The sequence below is a fragment of the Thalassophryne amazonica genome, chromosome 13 (genome assembly GCF_902500255.1).
Source record: "Thalassophryne amazonica chromosome 13, fThaAma1.1, whole genome shotgun sequence".
Taxonomy (NCBI): domain Eukaryota; kingdom Metazoa; phylum Chordata; class Actinopteri; order Batrachoidiformes; family Batrachoididae; genus Thalassophryne; species Thalassophryne amazonica.
In genome coordinates, this window is record NC_047115.1 from 28,152,709 (window position 1) to 28,171,466 (window position 18,758).

General features: G+C 39.3%; 1 protein-coding gene across 1 annotated transcript; it reads right to left on the reverse strand.

Moving 5' to 3' along the window:
- Positions 1-1,359: 1,359 nt before the first annotated feature.
- nkx1.2la (NK1 transcription factor related 2-like,a) lies at positions 1,360-11,551 on the reverse strand. Its single transcript, XM_034185166.1, has 2 exons — positions 11,347-11,551; positions 1,360-1,970 (listed from the first exon to the last, which is right to left on the reverse strand). Exons 1-2 carry the CDS (start codon positions 11,549-11,551, stop codon positions 1,360-1,362), a joined length of 816 nt encoding a protein of 271 aa, XP_034041057.1.
- Between the last annotated feature and the right edge of the window lie 7,207 nt (positions 11,552-18,758).

The window sequence follows — 18,758 nt, forward strand, 5'->3', positions numbered from 1 at the left end:
TCAGAATAAGCACCGAATAGAGAATTGTTCCTTTGCCCAAGTCACAGCCCTCCATTAGAGAAAAAAAAAGTTTATACTTTATATACTGCTGATAGAAAATAAATGTTATACAGTTATAGACTTACAAATAGTCAAAAAAAGAAATGTGTTTTCCAAACAATAAAATCGAAGAAATGTGGCCAGGTTTGTTTTGATATTATGTCTGGTGACATCACATGAGGGAGGCTGACTTACAGAGATGGACAGATCTTAGAGTACTGATTCCCAATACTATGTATTGCAATTGTGCCAACACTTAAGTGCAGCAGATAACAGAATACTTACAGAGGAATCTTTAAAATGGTGAAACAAGCATCAAATTTGGCACAAATACTCCTTAGACATTACTCTTTTGGGAAAAAAAAACAGGCTGGCCACTTGAATTGTCAGTAGGCAGCCAGGTAGGGGTCAGATGAAGAATTACACAGGAGTTAAAATTTTAAAAAGCTCCATCATATTGAAAACTATACCACATTATTTGTCTGATCGTGGTCTATTCAGTGATGTTCGCCTCCTTGGTAGCACCTAAAGTCATGTGATGAGCCCACTCACTAGTTCTTCTGTCTCAATGGTCTGACTTGCCACAGTGCACCATTATGTCTTATACTCGCATCAGTACACAATCAACTTACAGTATATGCATATGTGAAAAGTGCAATGCTAGTTTTGCTGAACTTTTTATTTTCCAATATTTGTTTGTGTCGTCCCCCCCCCAGTGGATGGCAGCACGAGTTATTTTTCATCAATCATTAATGGTATAATATAATACAGTGAGTACACATTTTCTGCAAAAAAAAAAAAAGTATTAAATTGTCTATTCATTTATTTTCAACACAGAACCCTCAAACAGGTGTTTTGCAGATTTATTTTCTAATGAATTCACACTGACTTTGCTTAAATGATAACAGACACAAGATGTGGAAACCTTTGGACACAGTTGTTATAAAATGCTGCAGTCTGTGTCACACATGTAAGACACAGTGATGCTGAACATGACTGTGCTGTGCAATACAGCAACCAGCAAAAACAGTGACTATCAGTGCATAGTAGTGTGGTGATTTGACAAAGCTAAAACAGTCAAATAAAAATTAATATAACGATTCAGCGTTATTGTGATGTTCAAGATTAAAGTTCTGTAGCTAAGGATTAAATACAATAACAGACTACACTGACTTTAAAAAAGAACCCCTTTCAAGATAAACAAGTTGACCAAGATGGCAACAAGTTGCAATTTTTACTCATAAATAGTTTTCCTCTGCTTGATACATGGACTTTGAACAGCAAAAGTTCATTTAAGGTCAATTTCAGTTTTGGCTACTTTCATAAATGTGGACTAAAATAAGTTGGCTGCACAAAACCAGTGGACATGAAAGGGCTCAGCAGCCCTCCAGTGGATGACAGAGGAACAGCTCCAGCTGTGTGGAATTGGATCACATTTCCAGAACTGAAGTTGGAGAAAGTCTGGTGGAAGCTGGTAGGACTGGACCCGCATGTGGCCGGATTGGAACTGACACCGACCATGGAGCTGGAGCCTGTCTGCAAGGTGCTGTCCGCTCCGGGGTTCTGCTTTTTCCACTTGGTTCTCCTGTTCTGGAACCAGATCTTCACCTGGGTTTCAGTCAGACTCAAGGACAGAGCCAGGTTGAGTCTCTCGCACACAGAGAGGTACCGCGTTGCACGGAATTTGTTTTCCAGGGCGACCAGCTGCTCGTAGGTGAACGCTGTTCGGGCGCGTCGTGGCTTGGCACAGGCCTGATCCTGGCGCCGGCGTTTGTGAGATGACGGGTCTGGGCTGAGGTCTGAGTTTCCGACTCCATCGCCGTCTTGGTCCCTGGTGAGACAGGGCTCTGTTTCTTCTGATGGAGAGGGCAGAAGGGGGTCAACAGCAGCTGAATGTTGACTGACTGAGTGTTTTTCTTGTGTGTCTTCACCTGTAAGTCATAAGCAGAGTGAAAATTCATCCAGAAACACCTCTGCACAGAGTGATGCCGGGCGGGTAGGAAGTGCCAAAAGTCTGCAGGTGTTCAGTGTTAACCATCAATCCACATTCATAAGTTAGATCAGCTGCTGAGGTGGCTGGTTGGAATGAAATCCTGCAGACCTTTGGCTCTCACCTGGGTCATGATCGTCAGTCTCACATCTGAGGGATTACAATTACTCTCCAGGAATATAGTTTCATTTGTTCAGTATTACTTCAAGCTCTAATATTCCAGCTGTTAGCAATAACAAAGATTCACTTTCACAGCTGAAAGCTGTTGATGCTTCAAGGTCTTGATTATGAGTGGCAATGAGGGAGAGACAAGCACTCCTCCCTCTGGATCCATAAAATGACCCAAGGATCACAACGTTGTTTCTCAAACCTTTATGCCTCATAAGATAATATTCTCTTAATTTAAATTCTCACATGGCAGCCAAGACACATTAAACACTGTGAGAAGCTGTAAGGTTTTTCCTACCATTGTATGGGCCAGGCAGTCCCCAGTGGGCCAAAGCTTGGAGCCAACAAGCCTGATTTTTTTTATTATTATTATTATTATTATTATTATTATTATTATTATTTATCTCCCCCCTACAAACTGAAAAACTTTACAATGGAGCTGTCTTTATGGACTTATCGGCAGACCAACAAGATTGTTGAAAAAACAAACACACTGTCTCAAATGCTGACTGAAATCTTTACTTGAAATGAGCACAGTATGCAACAGTATCGCAAAATCTGTCAATGTCTCTATGGAATTGTTTAACCATTAGATAATATCTGTGCTGATTCCTTATTTTATGTTAGTAATCAACTATTTGCCTTTGTTATTTGATTGAAAGTCTCTGAGATCTGGTTTAAAGTTTAAACATGAGTTAAGTTTCACTTCCATCATGCATGTGCAAGTTTCATATACAGGGAGGGCTCCCCCTATCTGTGAGAGCCAGTAATATATAGACTAAACCACACCCACTGTAACGCCCACATTGTATAAAAGTGTTGTGCGAGCTATCTTTGTCATCTTTTCACAAGATGGACACCGTCTGTAAAGACCCAGGACTGGTTTTCAATGTGACCTTCAATAAATTCAAAATGAGGAATATATCGATGTGGTTCTTTGTAAGGGGCAGTAAATTGCATAAAGAACCAGGAGAAATTACAAAAGTAAGTTGCATAGATGGCACAGGGCACCATGTTTCTTTCTTTCTCTCTCTTCTGTATATAGTATCAGATTTTTCGACACTTAAATAAGGAGTGCCTCAAGGTTCTGTATTAGGCCTTTTGTTATTTTCTCTGTATATAGCACAGATTGATCGGATTATCCACATTTAAGGGATAACCGTTCACTGTTTTGCTGAAGGCAGCCAAGAGTATATGCCTCTTGATGAAGGTAATATCTTTCAGGTTGCATTGCCCTGGAAAAACCTGATTTCACCCATCGCTTTATTGCTAAATTTTGAGAAAACTGAGATGATGGCCAGTGGACTGGCTCAACATAGACATTTACATCATCATGTAGAAATTTTGATGAATATTTGTGTGATTTCCCCCCCGGGTGACAAAGCTAAAAATCTTGTACTTTCACCCCACCTTGTTCTTTGAAATGCATAGCTATTACAGTCTGGTGCCATGAGTTGCCAGATCCACCACACCACGGAACTGCATTGGGTCATGGATGGCAACCACTCAAGCAGATACCCATTCCATTACCACCTCTTGAAAAATAACCATCTATGTGTCTCAGCCAAGGTGAAGCATTCATCCCCATGGCCTTTTCCAGTTACTGAGGCACCTGTGTGCACTATCATGCCCAGAGAAGTGCTACATGTTCACAGCTGAGGTTTCTGCACAATGGAAGTGGTATACCTCATCTGAGTCTCCCTGAGTACCCGTTCACTGGAGACAGTCATTCCAGCGGTAGCAAATGATCGTCTGAAGAGATCTAGTACCAAAAACATCCAATGTCTCTTCAGGTCACTGAAAAACTCATATTATGTGGGCTGCCAAAATGCTTTTTCCCCATTTTTGAAATATTGGAGAGATTTAGCTAATTCTGCAGATGCAGATCATTAATATAATTTTAATCCCCCTTTCCAATGTTTGGAATTTCATTTTTTATACTTTTATTTTATGTAATGTTGTGATGTTTTACTTTTCTCTGTTCTGTGAACTTGTACCCATATGAAGAAATATTGCAGATTTAGATGGATGACACTGTATATCCAGAATGCATTTCAGTGACATTACAGATATGAATGATTTTAATGAGATTTTGTAGAGAAATGAGAAGAGATTAGTGGATTTTGAGGTGGAGCCTGTAAAAAGTATCACTACTTCATGATGAGAGTTTCTGCTGATCCTTGGCAGAGATGTGTCCCCTCTTAGGTTAAGACATATGCACTGTAATTGTGCATGTCTACTAATATAAGTAACAGACTGGTCATTGTTGGTTGTGTCCCACAGCAGCCTGTACTCAAAGCTCTTGAAATGGAGCAATATCTCTACCTAGTGGACATTTACCATTAATGCAGGTACAATAGAATTTCGCCAAGAGCTCTAGTATATAGAGCAAGTAACTCCCTTTGGTTTCTCCCTTGTTTCATTTGGAGTCACCACTCCAAATCTTAGGTTAAAACTTAATGGTCCACTTGAACCAGGAACCTTCCGCTCTGGAAACAAGCACACTTAACTGCTTGGCCACCACTAAGCAGTATACCCCTGGCAAAAATTATGGAATCACCAGCCTCGGAGGATGTTCATTCAGTTGTTTAATTTTGTAAAAAAAAAAAAAAAAAAGCAGATCACAGACATGACACAAAACTAAAGTCATTTCAGATGGCAACTTTCTGGCTTTAAGAAACACTATAAGAAATCAGGAAAAAAAAAATTGTGGCAGTCAGTAACAATTACTTTTTTAGACCAAGCAGAGGGAAAAAATATGGAATCACGCAATTCTGAGGAAAAAATTATGGAATCATGAAAACAAAAAAACACTCCAACACATCACTAGTATTTTGTTGCACCAATGCTGGCTTTTATAACAGCTTGCAGTCTCTGAGGCATGGACTTAATGAGTGACAAACAGTACTCTTCATCAATCTGGCTCCAACTTTCTCTGATTGCTGTTGCCAGATCAGCTTTGCAGGTTGAAGCCTTGTCATGGACCATTTTCTTCAACTTCCACCAAAGATTTTCAATTGGATTAAGATCTGGACTATTTGCAGGCCATGACATTGACCCTATGTGTCTTTTTGCAAGGAATGTTTTCACAGTTTTTGCTCTATGGCAAGATGCATTATCATCTTGAAAAATGATTTCATCATCCCCAAACATCCGTTCAATTGATGGGATAAGAAAAGTGTCCAAAATATCAATGTAAACTTGTGCATTTATAGATGATGTAATGACAGCCATCTCCCCAGTGCCTTTACCTGACATGCAGCCCCATATCATCAATCACTGTGGAAATTTACATGTTCTCTTCAGGCAGTCATCTTTATAAATCTCATTAGAACGGCACCAAACAAAAGTTCCAGCATCATCACCTTGCCCAATGCAGATTTGAGATTCATCACTGAATATGACTTTCATCCAGTCATCCACAGTCCATGATTGCTTTTCCTTAGCCCACTGTAACCTTGTTTTTTTCTGTTTAGGTGTTAATGATGGCTTTCGTTTCGCTTTTCTGTATGTAAATCCCATTTCCTTTAGGCGGTTTCTTACAGTTCGGTCACAGACGTTGACTCCAGTTTCCTCCAATTCATTCCTCATTTGTTTTGTTGTGCATTTTCGATTTTTGAGACATATTGCTCTAAGTTTTCTGTCTTGACGCTTTGATGTCTTCCTTGGTCTACCAGTATGTTTGCCTTTAACAACCTTCCCATGTTGTTTGTATTTGGTCCAGAGTTTAAACACAGCTGACTGTGAACATCCAACATCTTTTGCAACATTGCGTGATAATTTACCCTCTTTTAAGAGTTTGATAATCCTCTCCTTTGTTTCAATTGACATCTCTCGTGTTGAAGCCATGATTCATGTCAGTCCACTTGGTGCAACAGCTCTCCAAGGTGTGATCACTCCTTTTTAGATGCAGACTAACGAGCAGATCTGATTTGATGCAGATGTTAGTTTTGGGGATGAAAATTTACAGGGTGATTCCATAATTTATTCCTCAGAATTGAGTGAGTCTGACTGCCACAATTATTTTTCCTGATTTCTTATAGTGTTTCTTAAAGCCAGAAAGATGCCATTTGAAATGACTTTAGTTTTGTGTCATGTCTGTGATCTGCTTTTTTTTCTACAAAATTAAACAACTGAATGAACATCCTCCGAGGCCAGTGATTCCATAATTATTGCCAGGGGTAGAGGAATAATAGTATAATAAATGAATACTTACACTATGCAATTATCTATTTACATTGATAAGAAGGCCATTCTAGTCACTGTAAATAGATGAATAGAAATTTGTCCTCTGCATTTAACCCATCCTAATTACAGGTAGACACAGTCCAACGAATAGGAGCAGTGGGCAGCCAAACTTAGATGATTGCCGTGTCTCAGTGAAAAGCTGGATGTCTAGTAATTTCTTACTTTTAAACCCGGACAAGACTGAAATGATGGTTCTTGGTCCAGTGAAACATCGGCATCAGTTTGACCAGCTAACACTTAGCCTAGGCTCATGTGCCATACATCACACTGTGAGGAAAGGGAAATTATTCATGGAGTGGCATCTCCCTACTTAGCTGACCTAATCACAACCTACCTACCGGCCCGGGCTCTGTGTTCTCAGGGTGCAGGAATACTTTGAGTCCTTAGGGTGAATAAAAAGTCTGCAGGCCACAGAGGCTGCACCTGTTTATCATGCACCTGTTTTGTGAAATGAGATAAAACAGCCTGATTCTGTAGAGACATTCAAGTCCAGACTTAAGATGCACTTATTATCCCTTTCATATGGCTAGCATACTGGCATAGTAAGGAACTATGCTTCCTATGCTTTTAAATTCATTTTATTAGTAACAGAACAGGTCTCGGGCCCAACTTTATTTAAATTCTGGGTCTGTTAGTGAAGCTTAGGGCTAGCAACCGGCGATCACCTTACAGTATTTTCTCTACTTTTCTGTCAATTTAATGCTGATGAATTATACCTTAGGTGCTCTTTTTCCGGCAGACTGATTCTGCTCTTTTTCTCTCTGTCCAAGGTGCAAAGGGAAGTGCGCAGGAGTGGCATCTGTGAACAACTGGATGCTAGACTGACCGCTAGATGCCATGCCTGAAGCTGATGCAGAAAATGTCTTGAATTCCTGTTTTCTGTTTCTTCTGCTCTGTAAAAATTTGTAAAAACCTTGTAACTGTTAGAATCGCCTCAGCAGTGGGTCACCCCTCTGAGTCTGGTACCTCTGCTTGAGGTACTTCCTTAATATCATCTGAGGGAGTTTTTCCTTACCACTGTCGCCTGTGTGCTTGCTCTCAGGGTTGGTAAGGTTAGACCTTACAACCCCAATTCCAATGAAGTTGGGACGTTGTGTAAAATGTAAATAAAAACAGAATACAATGATATGCAAATCCTCTTCAACCTATAGTCATTTGAAATGCACCACAAAGACAAGATATTTAATGTTCAAACTGATAAACTTTATTGTTTTTGTGCAAATATTTGCTCATTTTGAAATGGATTCCTGCAACATGTTTCAAAAAGCTGGGACAGTGGTATGTTTACCACTGTGTTACATCACCTTTCCTTCTAACAACACTCAATAAGCGTTTGGGAACTGAGGACACTAATTTTTGAAGTTTTGTAGGTGGAATTCTTTCCCATTCTTGCTTGATGTATGACTTCAGTTGTTCAACTGTCCGGGGTCTCCGTTGTCAAATTTTGCACTTCATAATGCACCACACATTTTCAATGGGCGACAGGTCTGGACTGCTGGCAGGCCAGTCTAGTACCCGTACTATTTTAGTAAGAAGCCATGCTGTTGTAAAACGTGCAGAATATGGCTTGGCATTGTCTTGCTGAAATAAGCAGGGATGTCCCTGAAAAAGATGTTGCTTGGACGGCAGCATGTGTTGCTCCAAAATCTGGATGTACCTTTCAGCATTGATGGCGCCATCACAGATGTGTAAGTTGCCCATGCCATGGGCACTAACACACCCCCATACCATCACAGATGCTGGCTTTGGAACTTTGTGCCGGTAACAGTCTGGATGGCCTTTTCCCTCTTTTGTCCAATTTCCAAAAACAATTTGAAATGTGGACTCATCAGACCACAGCACACTTTTCCACTCTGTGTCTGTCCATTTAAAATAACCTCAGGCCCAGAGAAAGCGGTGGCGTTTCTGGATGTTGTTGAGGAGGCCATGTTGTTGTATGGCTTTTGCTTTGCATGGTAGCGTTTTAACTTGCACTTGTAGATGTAGCGACGAACTGTGTTAACTGACAATGGTTTTCTGAAGTGTTCCTGAGCCCACGCGGTAAGATCCTTTACACAATGATGTCGGGTTTTAATGCAGTGCCACCTGAGGGATCGAAGGTCACGGGCATTCAAAGTTGGTTTTCGGCCTTGCCGCCTACATGTAGAAAGTTCTGCAGATTCTCTGAATCTTCTGATTATATTATGGACTGTAGATGATGGAATCCCTAAATTCCTTGTAATTGTACGTTGAGAAACATTGTTCTTAAACTGCTGGGCTATTTTTCTCACTCAGTTGTTCACAAAGTGATGATCCTCGTCCCATCTTTGCTTGTGAATCATGACGTTCACCTGTTTCCAATTAACCTGTTCACCTGTGGAATGTTCCAAACAAGTGTTCTTTGAGCGTGCATCCACCCTCCCAGCCTTGTGTTGCCCTGTCCCAGCTTTTTTGAAATGTGTTGCAGGCATCCATTTCAATACAAGCAAATATTTGCATAAAAACAATAAAGCTTATCAGTTTGAACATTAAATATCTTGTCTTTGAGGTGTATTCAATTGAATATAGGTTGAAGAGGATTAGCAAATCGTTATATTCTGTTTTTATTTACATTTTACACAATGTTCCAACTTCATTGGAATTGGGGTTGTACTTGTGTGAAGTGCCTTGAGGTAGCTTTGTTGTGATTTGTTGCTATATAAATGAAATAAACTGAACTGAATTGAACAGTGGAGGGAATAAAGTTCCTGGTGTGAGTCGATGTGGGTTTTCACTGTACATTGCTTTGATAACTAAACAACATGCCTCCACATAAACACTTTGAAAACTCATTTTATTAGCTCTGGTATAGTTTTAAGAATAGAATAGAGCCTTTATTGTCATTGTACATACAAAGAGTTAAATGCAAAACCCAGTGTTTTTTTGTTTTGTTTTTAATGGAGAAAAATGCAGTTGAAAATGGAGATTTAATGGAAACCATATTTGGAAATGCACAAACTTTCATCAATAAAATGAAAACAGTTTGTTCAAATTCTTTCATCTTTTGCACACTGATGGTCCCCTTGACAGCCAAGTACATGTTGGCCTCATCTAAAAATGTATGGTTTTGGAGATACTGGGTTTTGCATCTGAACTCTTCATTCATACATACATACAACAAAATTTGTCCTCTGCATTGAACCAATTCTAATTATAGTTAGACACAATCCAACCCCTAGGAGCAGTGAGCAGTCACAATCCGGCGCTCGGGGACCAACTTCAGGTGAAGAGACTCTGCCTTGGTCAGGGGCAGAGCAAGGAGCAGACACTAAAAAGCACCTGGAGGAAATACACGCAAACACAGGGAGAACATGCAAACTCCACACAGAAAGGGTAGGAATCAATCCCACAACCTTCTTGCTGTGAGGCACCAGTGCTAATTACTAAACCACCGTGCTGCCCAAATTTACTAATGACAAATGAGTAATATTTCCTGACAAAAACAACCTACCATTTAATTTACTTTTGTGTGGAAATTACCAAACTTTTAAAGTAAATTTCACTTAACATTTTTACACAGAAAAAAAGGCACATTCGTATCTTACAACACTCTCAATTATATTACTTAATTAGTTGTGTAAGCAGGTTCCATAAAATAAAAATTGTTACAATTAATTTCATATTCTGTTTCCTATTGAAACAACAAAGTTTTGTGGAGCTGTTTGACGTAACTAGATTCATAAATATACTGTAACATTTCATGTTTAGACTGAATGAGAGTGAGACTCCATAAGAGCAAAAACGTTTTTGGGGATAGTAAATAACTCCACTGGTGTGAATTTTACCTTTGCTGAAACGTGGCAACATCCAAGAGTAATAAAACTAACTCATTTATTCAGTAACTGACTTGCTTTTGATGTACTTCTGCAAAGACAATAAAAAGAATCTAATTCTATTAATTTATTTGTCCTTTTTATGCATTCATTTATTTGTTACTTATTTATTTGTGTTTTTTTTTTATTGAATAATTAATTTTATGACCTTTGGCACTTGGGTAGGTCCAACTTTTGTGCACAAGCCGAAAATAGATGGGTGTTAAAAGGTTAAGTCAGTTTGCCCTTAATGAGTCTGAAGTAGTTAAATTGATGAAAGGAGCCGTGGTGCTGAAAGGACAGCTCCCTACAACTTTAAGGCATCTTCATTACGCATTTGGACCGCTGGGGGAACGCACGGAGGGCCTGAAGTTTTGAGGTTTAAGCTGTAAAGTGATTGTTGAAGCTGAACCGATTCAGAGGACATGGGCGTTTTTTTGTTGGGGGGTGGGGGTTCTTGGTCACTAAACATTAAATAATTTATAAATCACGCGGTGCTTCAAATGTCATGTTGCGGAAAGAAATCCCGTCTAAATCCAGCCTCGCCACCTCAGCCGTGGCGTGCTAATGGAGTTTCATATTTGCGCGCGGATCGATAAATGTCATCTATTTAAGGGGAAGTTTTAATCGAACCATATTTGGGATCAGACATGGATGGGGTGTGAAGTTTGTAGCGGCAAGGTGCTGGAGGGAGATATGCAGGATGCGGTAATGGGATATCGATCAAAGCGCGCGGGCATCCTCAATGGGACGATTTAAACAATTATCCAGCCTGCCTGTCCCACTGCCAATCACACGCACGGGGCTCTGGGACCCAGCCTTTGTGGCTTCCTTGAAAGGAAACGCAGCCTTGGAAATTAAGGGAAGGTCATCCGGAGATGGCAATGAATAAAACAGGTGATGTTTGCACATGTGGAAAAAGTTCTTCTTCACCCTGCGCTGTCTCACGGGAGTTCACGTACTTACGGTAAATGATGGGTCGGATTGTTGATGAAGAATCTGATTTTTTTTTTTTTTTTTTTTTTTTTTTTTTTTAATTTTTAAAAGAAAGAATGGTCCTCTTTTCCTTACCTGCTTTCGTGCGTTCTGTCTTGAAGCCTCGGGCTGCTGCGCTGTCCGCATCCAAACTCCTTCCCTCCACATTTGGCGCGCGAAACTTCTCCTCTTGGCTTAGTCTTCTGCCATTGAACTTGTTCGGATCCAAAATATCGGTAATTGAAAAGGAAATCTTGTGACTAGACGTCATCGTTGCTCCACAGCTCCTGGAGTCCAGCATCGTTTTCCCGCACGGACCGCTGAATATAGAACCGTGCGTAATTACGCACAGGGAGAGGAACTTCTCATAGTTTAAATGACTTTTTTGTCTTCAGGCTTCATCAAACCGGCTTTAGTGGACGATCACGGCGAGTCTGAGCTGCACGCCTGTGCGCGTGTCTGTCTTACAGCGTGAATGAGATGACCGGTGCGCGGTCTTTAAAGACTCGGTACCCCTGTCTCTCGACTAGACACGTGACACAAACAGTATTATTGTTTTACATGACCTCCTAATGGGCTCAAAGTGTTCGTCAATAATCACCCATATCATTAAATTCAATAATCCGCGATCTGAAGGGAAATTGGGCACAGATGGCAGTTGACTCATACCAGAGTTCACCCCTTTCATGTTAAATTAGAGTTTTTGAATCGCGCAGCTGTTTGGGGGCATTTACGTGATTTGAGCTGCAGGAAAAAAATCTCAATGAAAACCAAACTGCTTCAGTTTATACACATACCAATTAGTCCTAGAAGTAAAAAAAAAAAAATATATATATATATATATATCACCATTTCCGATGCTGTGGTATAGATTACAGGACTCATCATCATTTGTACATTTTTAAATCCCACTTTTACAGCTGGTGTTTGATCAAAATCATCTTCGAGGCTTCCACAATTTCTGCTGCTATTTTCATGCAGAAACTCCTGTGTTGACATAGCAAAGTATAAGCATAATTAAAAGCTCATTTTACATTTTTGTGGCATATGTCACAGAAGTCCAAATCTGATTTCCCACAAAGTGTTAAATTAACATTGACAGTGTACATATGGTCCCACTCTGAACAGAGTAGGACCATATCTACACTGGCAGTGTTAGTTTTACACTGGTGATTTTACTGTGGACTTCATCTGTGCCACATCCACATTCTCTGTGGGGATGGGCCAGACTGTTCAGCAGCCATCACCATACCTTTAGAGCAATTTTACCTCACTTTAGCATCTCACACCTATTTTTAATTTCAATTCAATTTCAATTTATTTTCATTTATATAGCGCCAAATAACAACAGAGTTGCCTCAAAGTGCTTCACACAGGTAAGGTCTAACCTTACCAACCCCCAGATAAACAGTGGTAAGGAAAAACTCCCTCTGAAGGAGTTAACATCTGTTTAAGACACCAGGCAATAACTAAGCATGGCAAAAAAAAATTTAGGAAGTTAAAAGTTGGAATGGCAGTTAAAGTTGTTCTATGAAATGATACTTAATGTTGTGGAATTGTACTTGAAGTTGTACTTTGGAATGGCACTTAAAAGTTGGAGCATCGACTAGAAAAGCTCGGCATGGGCAGCCATTACTCTGACATAATATAGCAATACCCACAGTATAAATAATAAAAATATCTATAGGTGTTTTCCTGCATGGCACTCTAATAAATCCAACTATAAATATTATAAAGCAGGTCAAGTGTAAACACCAATATTGGTGGTTTTGTGTTTATAGTATATGTGTATTCAGATGTTTTACTAACACACCTGTGTATCTAATAAAGTGTCTATAGCAAGTCTGTGTATGTGTTCATACCTTCAGAATTTTAATGCTTATACAGTTTATACATAAGCATTGATTACAACAGCTCATTCAGTCATTTTTCTTTGTGTCAGGATGTTGGTAAGCTTTGTGATCAGAAGTACAAGTAATCACCTGGAAAATACTGACATTAATAATTTTTTAATAAATTGCAAAGCTACTACAATTTTTATGAATCACTGTTTGAATGGAATGTATCTTTTTTCAGTAATTTTCTGGTTCACTTCCTGAGAACAGTCTCAACTTGCTCGTAGGGCGCAAACCTCCACCAACACTAGCTTCCAATTCCACAAAATTTGACCTTGGAAAAAATATTCAAGGACAAAGTCCTGTTAGAAGTGGCTTTTCATAAGCTAAATTAGATGTGATTAAATGTGAGGAACATCTATGTAGTTCAGGCACTTGAATCAAAGTTTTTTTGTGGTGTTGCCAGGTTTTGTTTTGGTTTTTTTGGGGGGGGTTCAACTTTTTTGATTTCTGAATTCTTCTTCAGATAATTTTCACAGAATATTGGTTATCTCTGCTATGCACAATTTGTCATTGCTTTTTGGCACTTGGGTTCCAACTGATAACTGGAAGACAGACAAACATGCATAAAATTGGAACCTCCATCCAATTTTGGTGTGGTAGGTAAATCCATAACAGAAAAATGAGAGACTGAGGCAGGTTTGATTGAGATATAATGCAAAATACACACCAAATGGGGTTTTCAATATTCAATTCAAATGTCCAAAAAATCCTCAATCCAGATCAGATCCAGATCAAACTTTGTCATGAGATAGTGAGTGCCAGTCTGCACCTCAATTTCAAATATGAGAGTGACTGGGGCATGTTTGATTAAGATATAATGTAAAATATACACTAAATGGGGTTTTCAATGTTAAATTTAAATGGCCACAAAATCTGTAATCTGGCTCAGACCTGGATCAAACGTTGTCAGTTGATAAAGGATACTACTCTACATAATCCTCTCATATATTAATGAAATGTGATCTTTTTTTGACAGAGTTATGGATTTTCAAATTTCATTCAATGTTCAATGTTTTCAGTTTTCCAAGATTTTTCCTGACTTTGACCTTTGGCCTATGACCTTGAAAATTGAATCAGTTTTTGCCTATTAGGATATGAATCTTCAATAAAAATTTCATAACTTTATCTGAAAAATTGTGGGCTCCAGGCTGTTCACAAACAAACAAACAGGGGTGAAAATATAACCTCCTCCGTAGTAATATCTCCATTATATAATTCTTCATATTTGCAGCCCAGATAATGTAGTTTTCTAAGTGGTTATAATAAGGTTGATGAATTTAAAAAAAAAACAATATACAGTATATATATTTGCTGATAACTTTGTATGGACAATAAACCAAGGACAATTTGTACAAAAATAAATTGACATTAAAATCCCTGAATCTGGCTGGTTAAAAGCATCAGCTGCAACCAAAGATCAATCTTTGACATAAGGAATGTTGCTGATTATTTCCTCACCTCAGCTGAGAGACTCAATCGGCTCTGTAGTCTTTTAGTATAAGCATTTAATATACAGTGACACAGGCTTGTTTAAAGCTTGATGGCTCCTGATGGCTAACATGGTGAAATCAGCACAGGATCAATATTCTCAGCAGCTGTCCAGTACAGATAAAACCTGATGGCTGCCGCAGTCATTTTCGAAAGCAGAACCAGTAAATGCCTGAGCACAAAGGACTTCTTTAAACCATCTTTTTTTTTCTTTAATCCTGTCCTGACTTGATTTTTTTTTTCCTTTTTTCTGCCTTCTTCAAAAAATTTAGCAGTTTCTCATTTGTTTGTTGCAACAAACATGTAACACTTTGTTTGAATATGGATGTAGACGTATGTAAGTTTGCAACTCTTTGATGCTGACATTTTGTTCTTATATATGAAAATACAACCCCAAATCAGAAAAAAGTTGGGATGATTATGAAAATGCAAATACAATGAAACAAAACAAGAGCAACCGGAGGTTTCTGACGTCTGCCGATCCGGATCACATTCAGTGGAGTCCTCAATGCTTTAATATCTGTCTGATGCAAATCTGGTGAGAATCTGTGCGGTAGTTGTTGTTGTGTTTTTTTTGTTGTTGTTTTTTGTTTGTTTTACATAATCCTTGAAAGCCTATATAAAGTGAAATCTTGATCCAGAATCCGGATCCAGATTTGGATCGCCTCCAAAATTTAACTGAGCCTTCCATGGCCTAATATCTACCTGTGGTGAAACGTTCTTCAAAATCCATGCAGTGGTTTTGACATAATCCTGCTAACACACAGACAAATAAATAAACTTTGATTTTGAAAAACAGTAAAAAATGCTGATGAAAAACATTGATCGATGCAATGACTATTTCCTTGCAGACAGTGCAAACTCAAGATGTTTCATGTTTTGTGTTGTCAACTTAATAAAATTTCTTAAGATACATCCAATCTTGCATTTAAAGTCTGCAACACCCCCCCCCCCCAAAAAAAAAAAAAAAAAGTTGGGACTGGTGCGATTCTTTCTAAATGTAAGGATTATCATCACTTTTACAGTCATTTACATCACTCATTAAGAAACACAAACATGATGGTACTGTGTGGTAAATCTGTATCAAACTGGCGTTTCTCCAAAACTGAGTGACCATGCTGGAATGAGACTAGTGAGGGGAGCCACCAAGACACTCATGACAGCTCAGAAAGAGTTATAGGCTTCTGTGGATGTGAGTAGTGAAACTGGGAATGGTGCAACATCTGCCTGTTGCATCCCCATTCACAACTTGTTAGAGTGGTTAAAACGATTGTTAAATAGATCATATCTAGGCTCTGGTTTCCATGTACTTTCTAGCAACCTGCAGCTGTAATTTCACTTGTTCTTTGGAAGAAAATCCTCCTCTATATCATTTCATCCTGAATCTGTATGACTGGTGATGCAACAGATAAAAATGCTGTACTATGTACAGTTATTCCATCCGCAACTTCTTCAGCATTATGTAGACATCTTGGTGGCTCCCTTCACTAGTCTTCTTCCAGCATGGTCACTCAGTTTTTGAGAAATGCCTGTTTGATACAGATTTACCATACAGTGCCATATTGTTTGCGTTTCTGAACGATTGATGTAAATGAAGTCAAACATTTTCAGTGACTTGGAAATGTTCATGCATCCTTGTGACTTATCTGTAGAAAACCGGCTGTAAAAGTCATGATTTAATGCTTAGACTTAGAACAAATTGCCCTCAACTTTTTTTGGGGGGTGGGGGGTGTTGCAGGCATTAAATGCAGGAATGGATGTACATATGTATTGACAAATGAAATGAAGCTGACCACTTACATTTTCCATGTTGTGCCAACTTTTTCTGATTTGGGGTTGTATTTAACCACTGAATGGAGACAGACAGAAATCAATGTCAGTCTTCCTGTGCACTTTGACCTCCTCCGGTTGGCTTGCTCAAATTCCTCCCTGCACACAACTTCCTGCGTCACTTGTGTGGCACACGGTGACTACTGTGCTACGTGAAGGTTTGTTTCATGGCTGGCCGTAGTCTGGTGGACCAACGCAGCCCCTCTCAAACATTTGTTGAAGGCTTCCCTACAGGGTGCTTTGATGTCCACATTAGCATGTGCATAGTCATGACTGTAGGCCGTCCATATGAAAAGGTCTCGCCGCACGATGGAGGTTTACAACTTCCTACGAGAAAGCCCAGCGGCTGCACATCTGTTTGTGTTGCTCAGCTGGACAATGGCACAAACCCCGAGGACAAAAAAGACCCTCTGGTCGACTTCAGAGAACAGGAACAGCATCTGCCTCAACTCAGAGCCTCCAGCTCAGAGAAAATCATTCCCTGTCAGACACCGCGGGGTGCCCACGGGACACACTTTCATGCAAGACCCCCCTCAGGGGTCAATAAAGTCATCTCATCCCACGGCCGCTCGCCCCCGGTCTGAGAATTGTCAGATATTTGTCTAATGGAAGGAACCACAATTTTACTTACTGTGACGTCTCCACATGGGTCCTATAAAGTGGGACTCAAACAAAAGATGAGCAAGCGCCTGGTAAACCATAAAGTTTGGTCCTCAGTGCCACAGACAGAACTTAATTTGATTATAATGTTTTAACTCAAAACCATATTCAATGAATTCCATGAAGCTTGTAGGAGACGTGAGGATGGGGGTGAGAAAGAAGCCGTAACAACTCCACAAGATCCAGATCCAGGATTTTTTTGTTTTTCTTTCAACATTTTAAGCGAGCTTTGGAATACAAATCAGTTTGCCGTTAAATATTGTACAGTACTGCAACAAAACTTCAAGCTTTTATGCATTTAAAAAGAAATTATGTCAAGTGTTTCAAAAATAATTTAGGTGGAAATATGCCCTTTAAATTCACAGAGAAAATACATTTCTAGAACATGACATAAATTAAAAGAAAATATCAAAACCAAAACAATGGTGTGCATAAGTATGTGAGAATAACACAACTACATCATCAAACATGCTCATGTTTTAATACAAATTATCACTTTTACAACCAGTTTTCTTTAGACAAGTCAGGGGATGGATACATGAACATTTCCAGTTCACTGAATATGTCTTGGACTTCATCAGTTTTTAAGAAATACAAACAGTACGTTACTGTATTGTCACTCCAATCGCAGCCACAGAAGCCCATCGCTCCATTCATAGTTGTCCTGGGGGTCTTGGTGGCTTCCCTCACTAGTCTCATGCTTGTCACTCAGTTTTTGAGAACAAGAGAGGATATTAAAGCAATCAAACAAACAAGTAATGGGGCAGAGGAGAGAGTATTTTGTTCACCTTTCCAGGAACTCAATTGTAATATGTGCCATATGTGACAAAAGTCTTAAAATTAATTTTTTCAGGCCTAAACTGCATTTACAGAATGGCACTTCCTACATGCATGATCAAAGATTTATGGGACTTTGATGTTTCACATAAAATATAAAACTCAAACATTATTACACTGTAACAGGAACATTTTAAAAGTAACTTTGCTTAATGTGACCCTTTAAACATTGTAAAGCTGTTGGTGGTAGCAAAGAAATGCACTCTGAGTTTCACTGCATTGCTCTCAGGTTTTGTTGTTGTTGTTGTTGTTGTTGTTGGGGGGGGGGGCGAAGTGGACCAAAAGTACACAATGTTTATCAGAATAAATTGAATAATATAGCATTCATAACCATCTGTTCAGTGTATCGTTAACTATGTGCAACGGTGAATCAATGTGTTTTCATAAGGTTAGAATGAACCCTTCATATCAACACAGCAGTGAGGCCCCCTCATGGAGGCCGCCATGTTGCGCTGCCATGTTGATACAGAAGGCCAAAACAGACATACTCTGCCCATTTTGCAGTGGCCAAAAGACTGAAGAAAAAAGATGACCTGCTGATTGATCCGGTATTAGATTAGATTAGAATTGTATTAATTCCTTGGGAAGACTCCCTCAGGGAAACTGAGGTTTCAGCAGCATTGTATAGCAGCATACAGGGTAAGAAGCACACAGAGTATCAAAAGTAGAAGTAAAAAAAAAAAAAAATTGCAAAATGTAAATACAAATATGAATACCAGAAATACTGCTTGTTATTGGCTTACTGGCTACTACTGCTCCTCTCCTTCCTGTCCTCTGTCTTCTTGTTACTCCTCC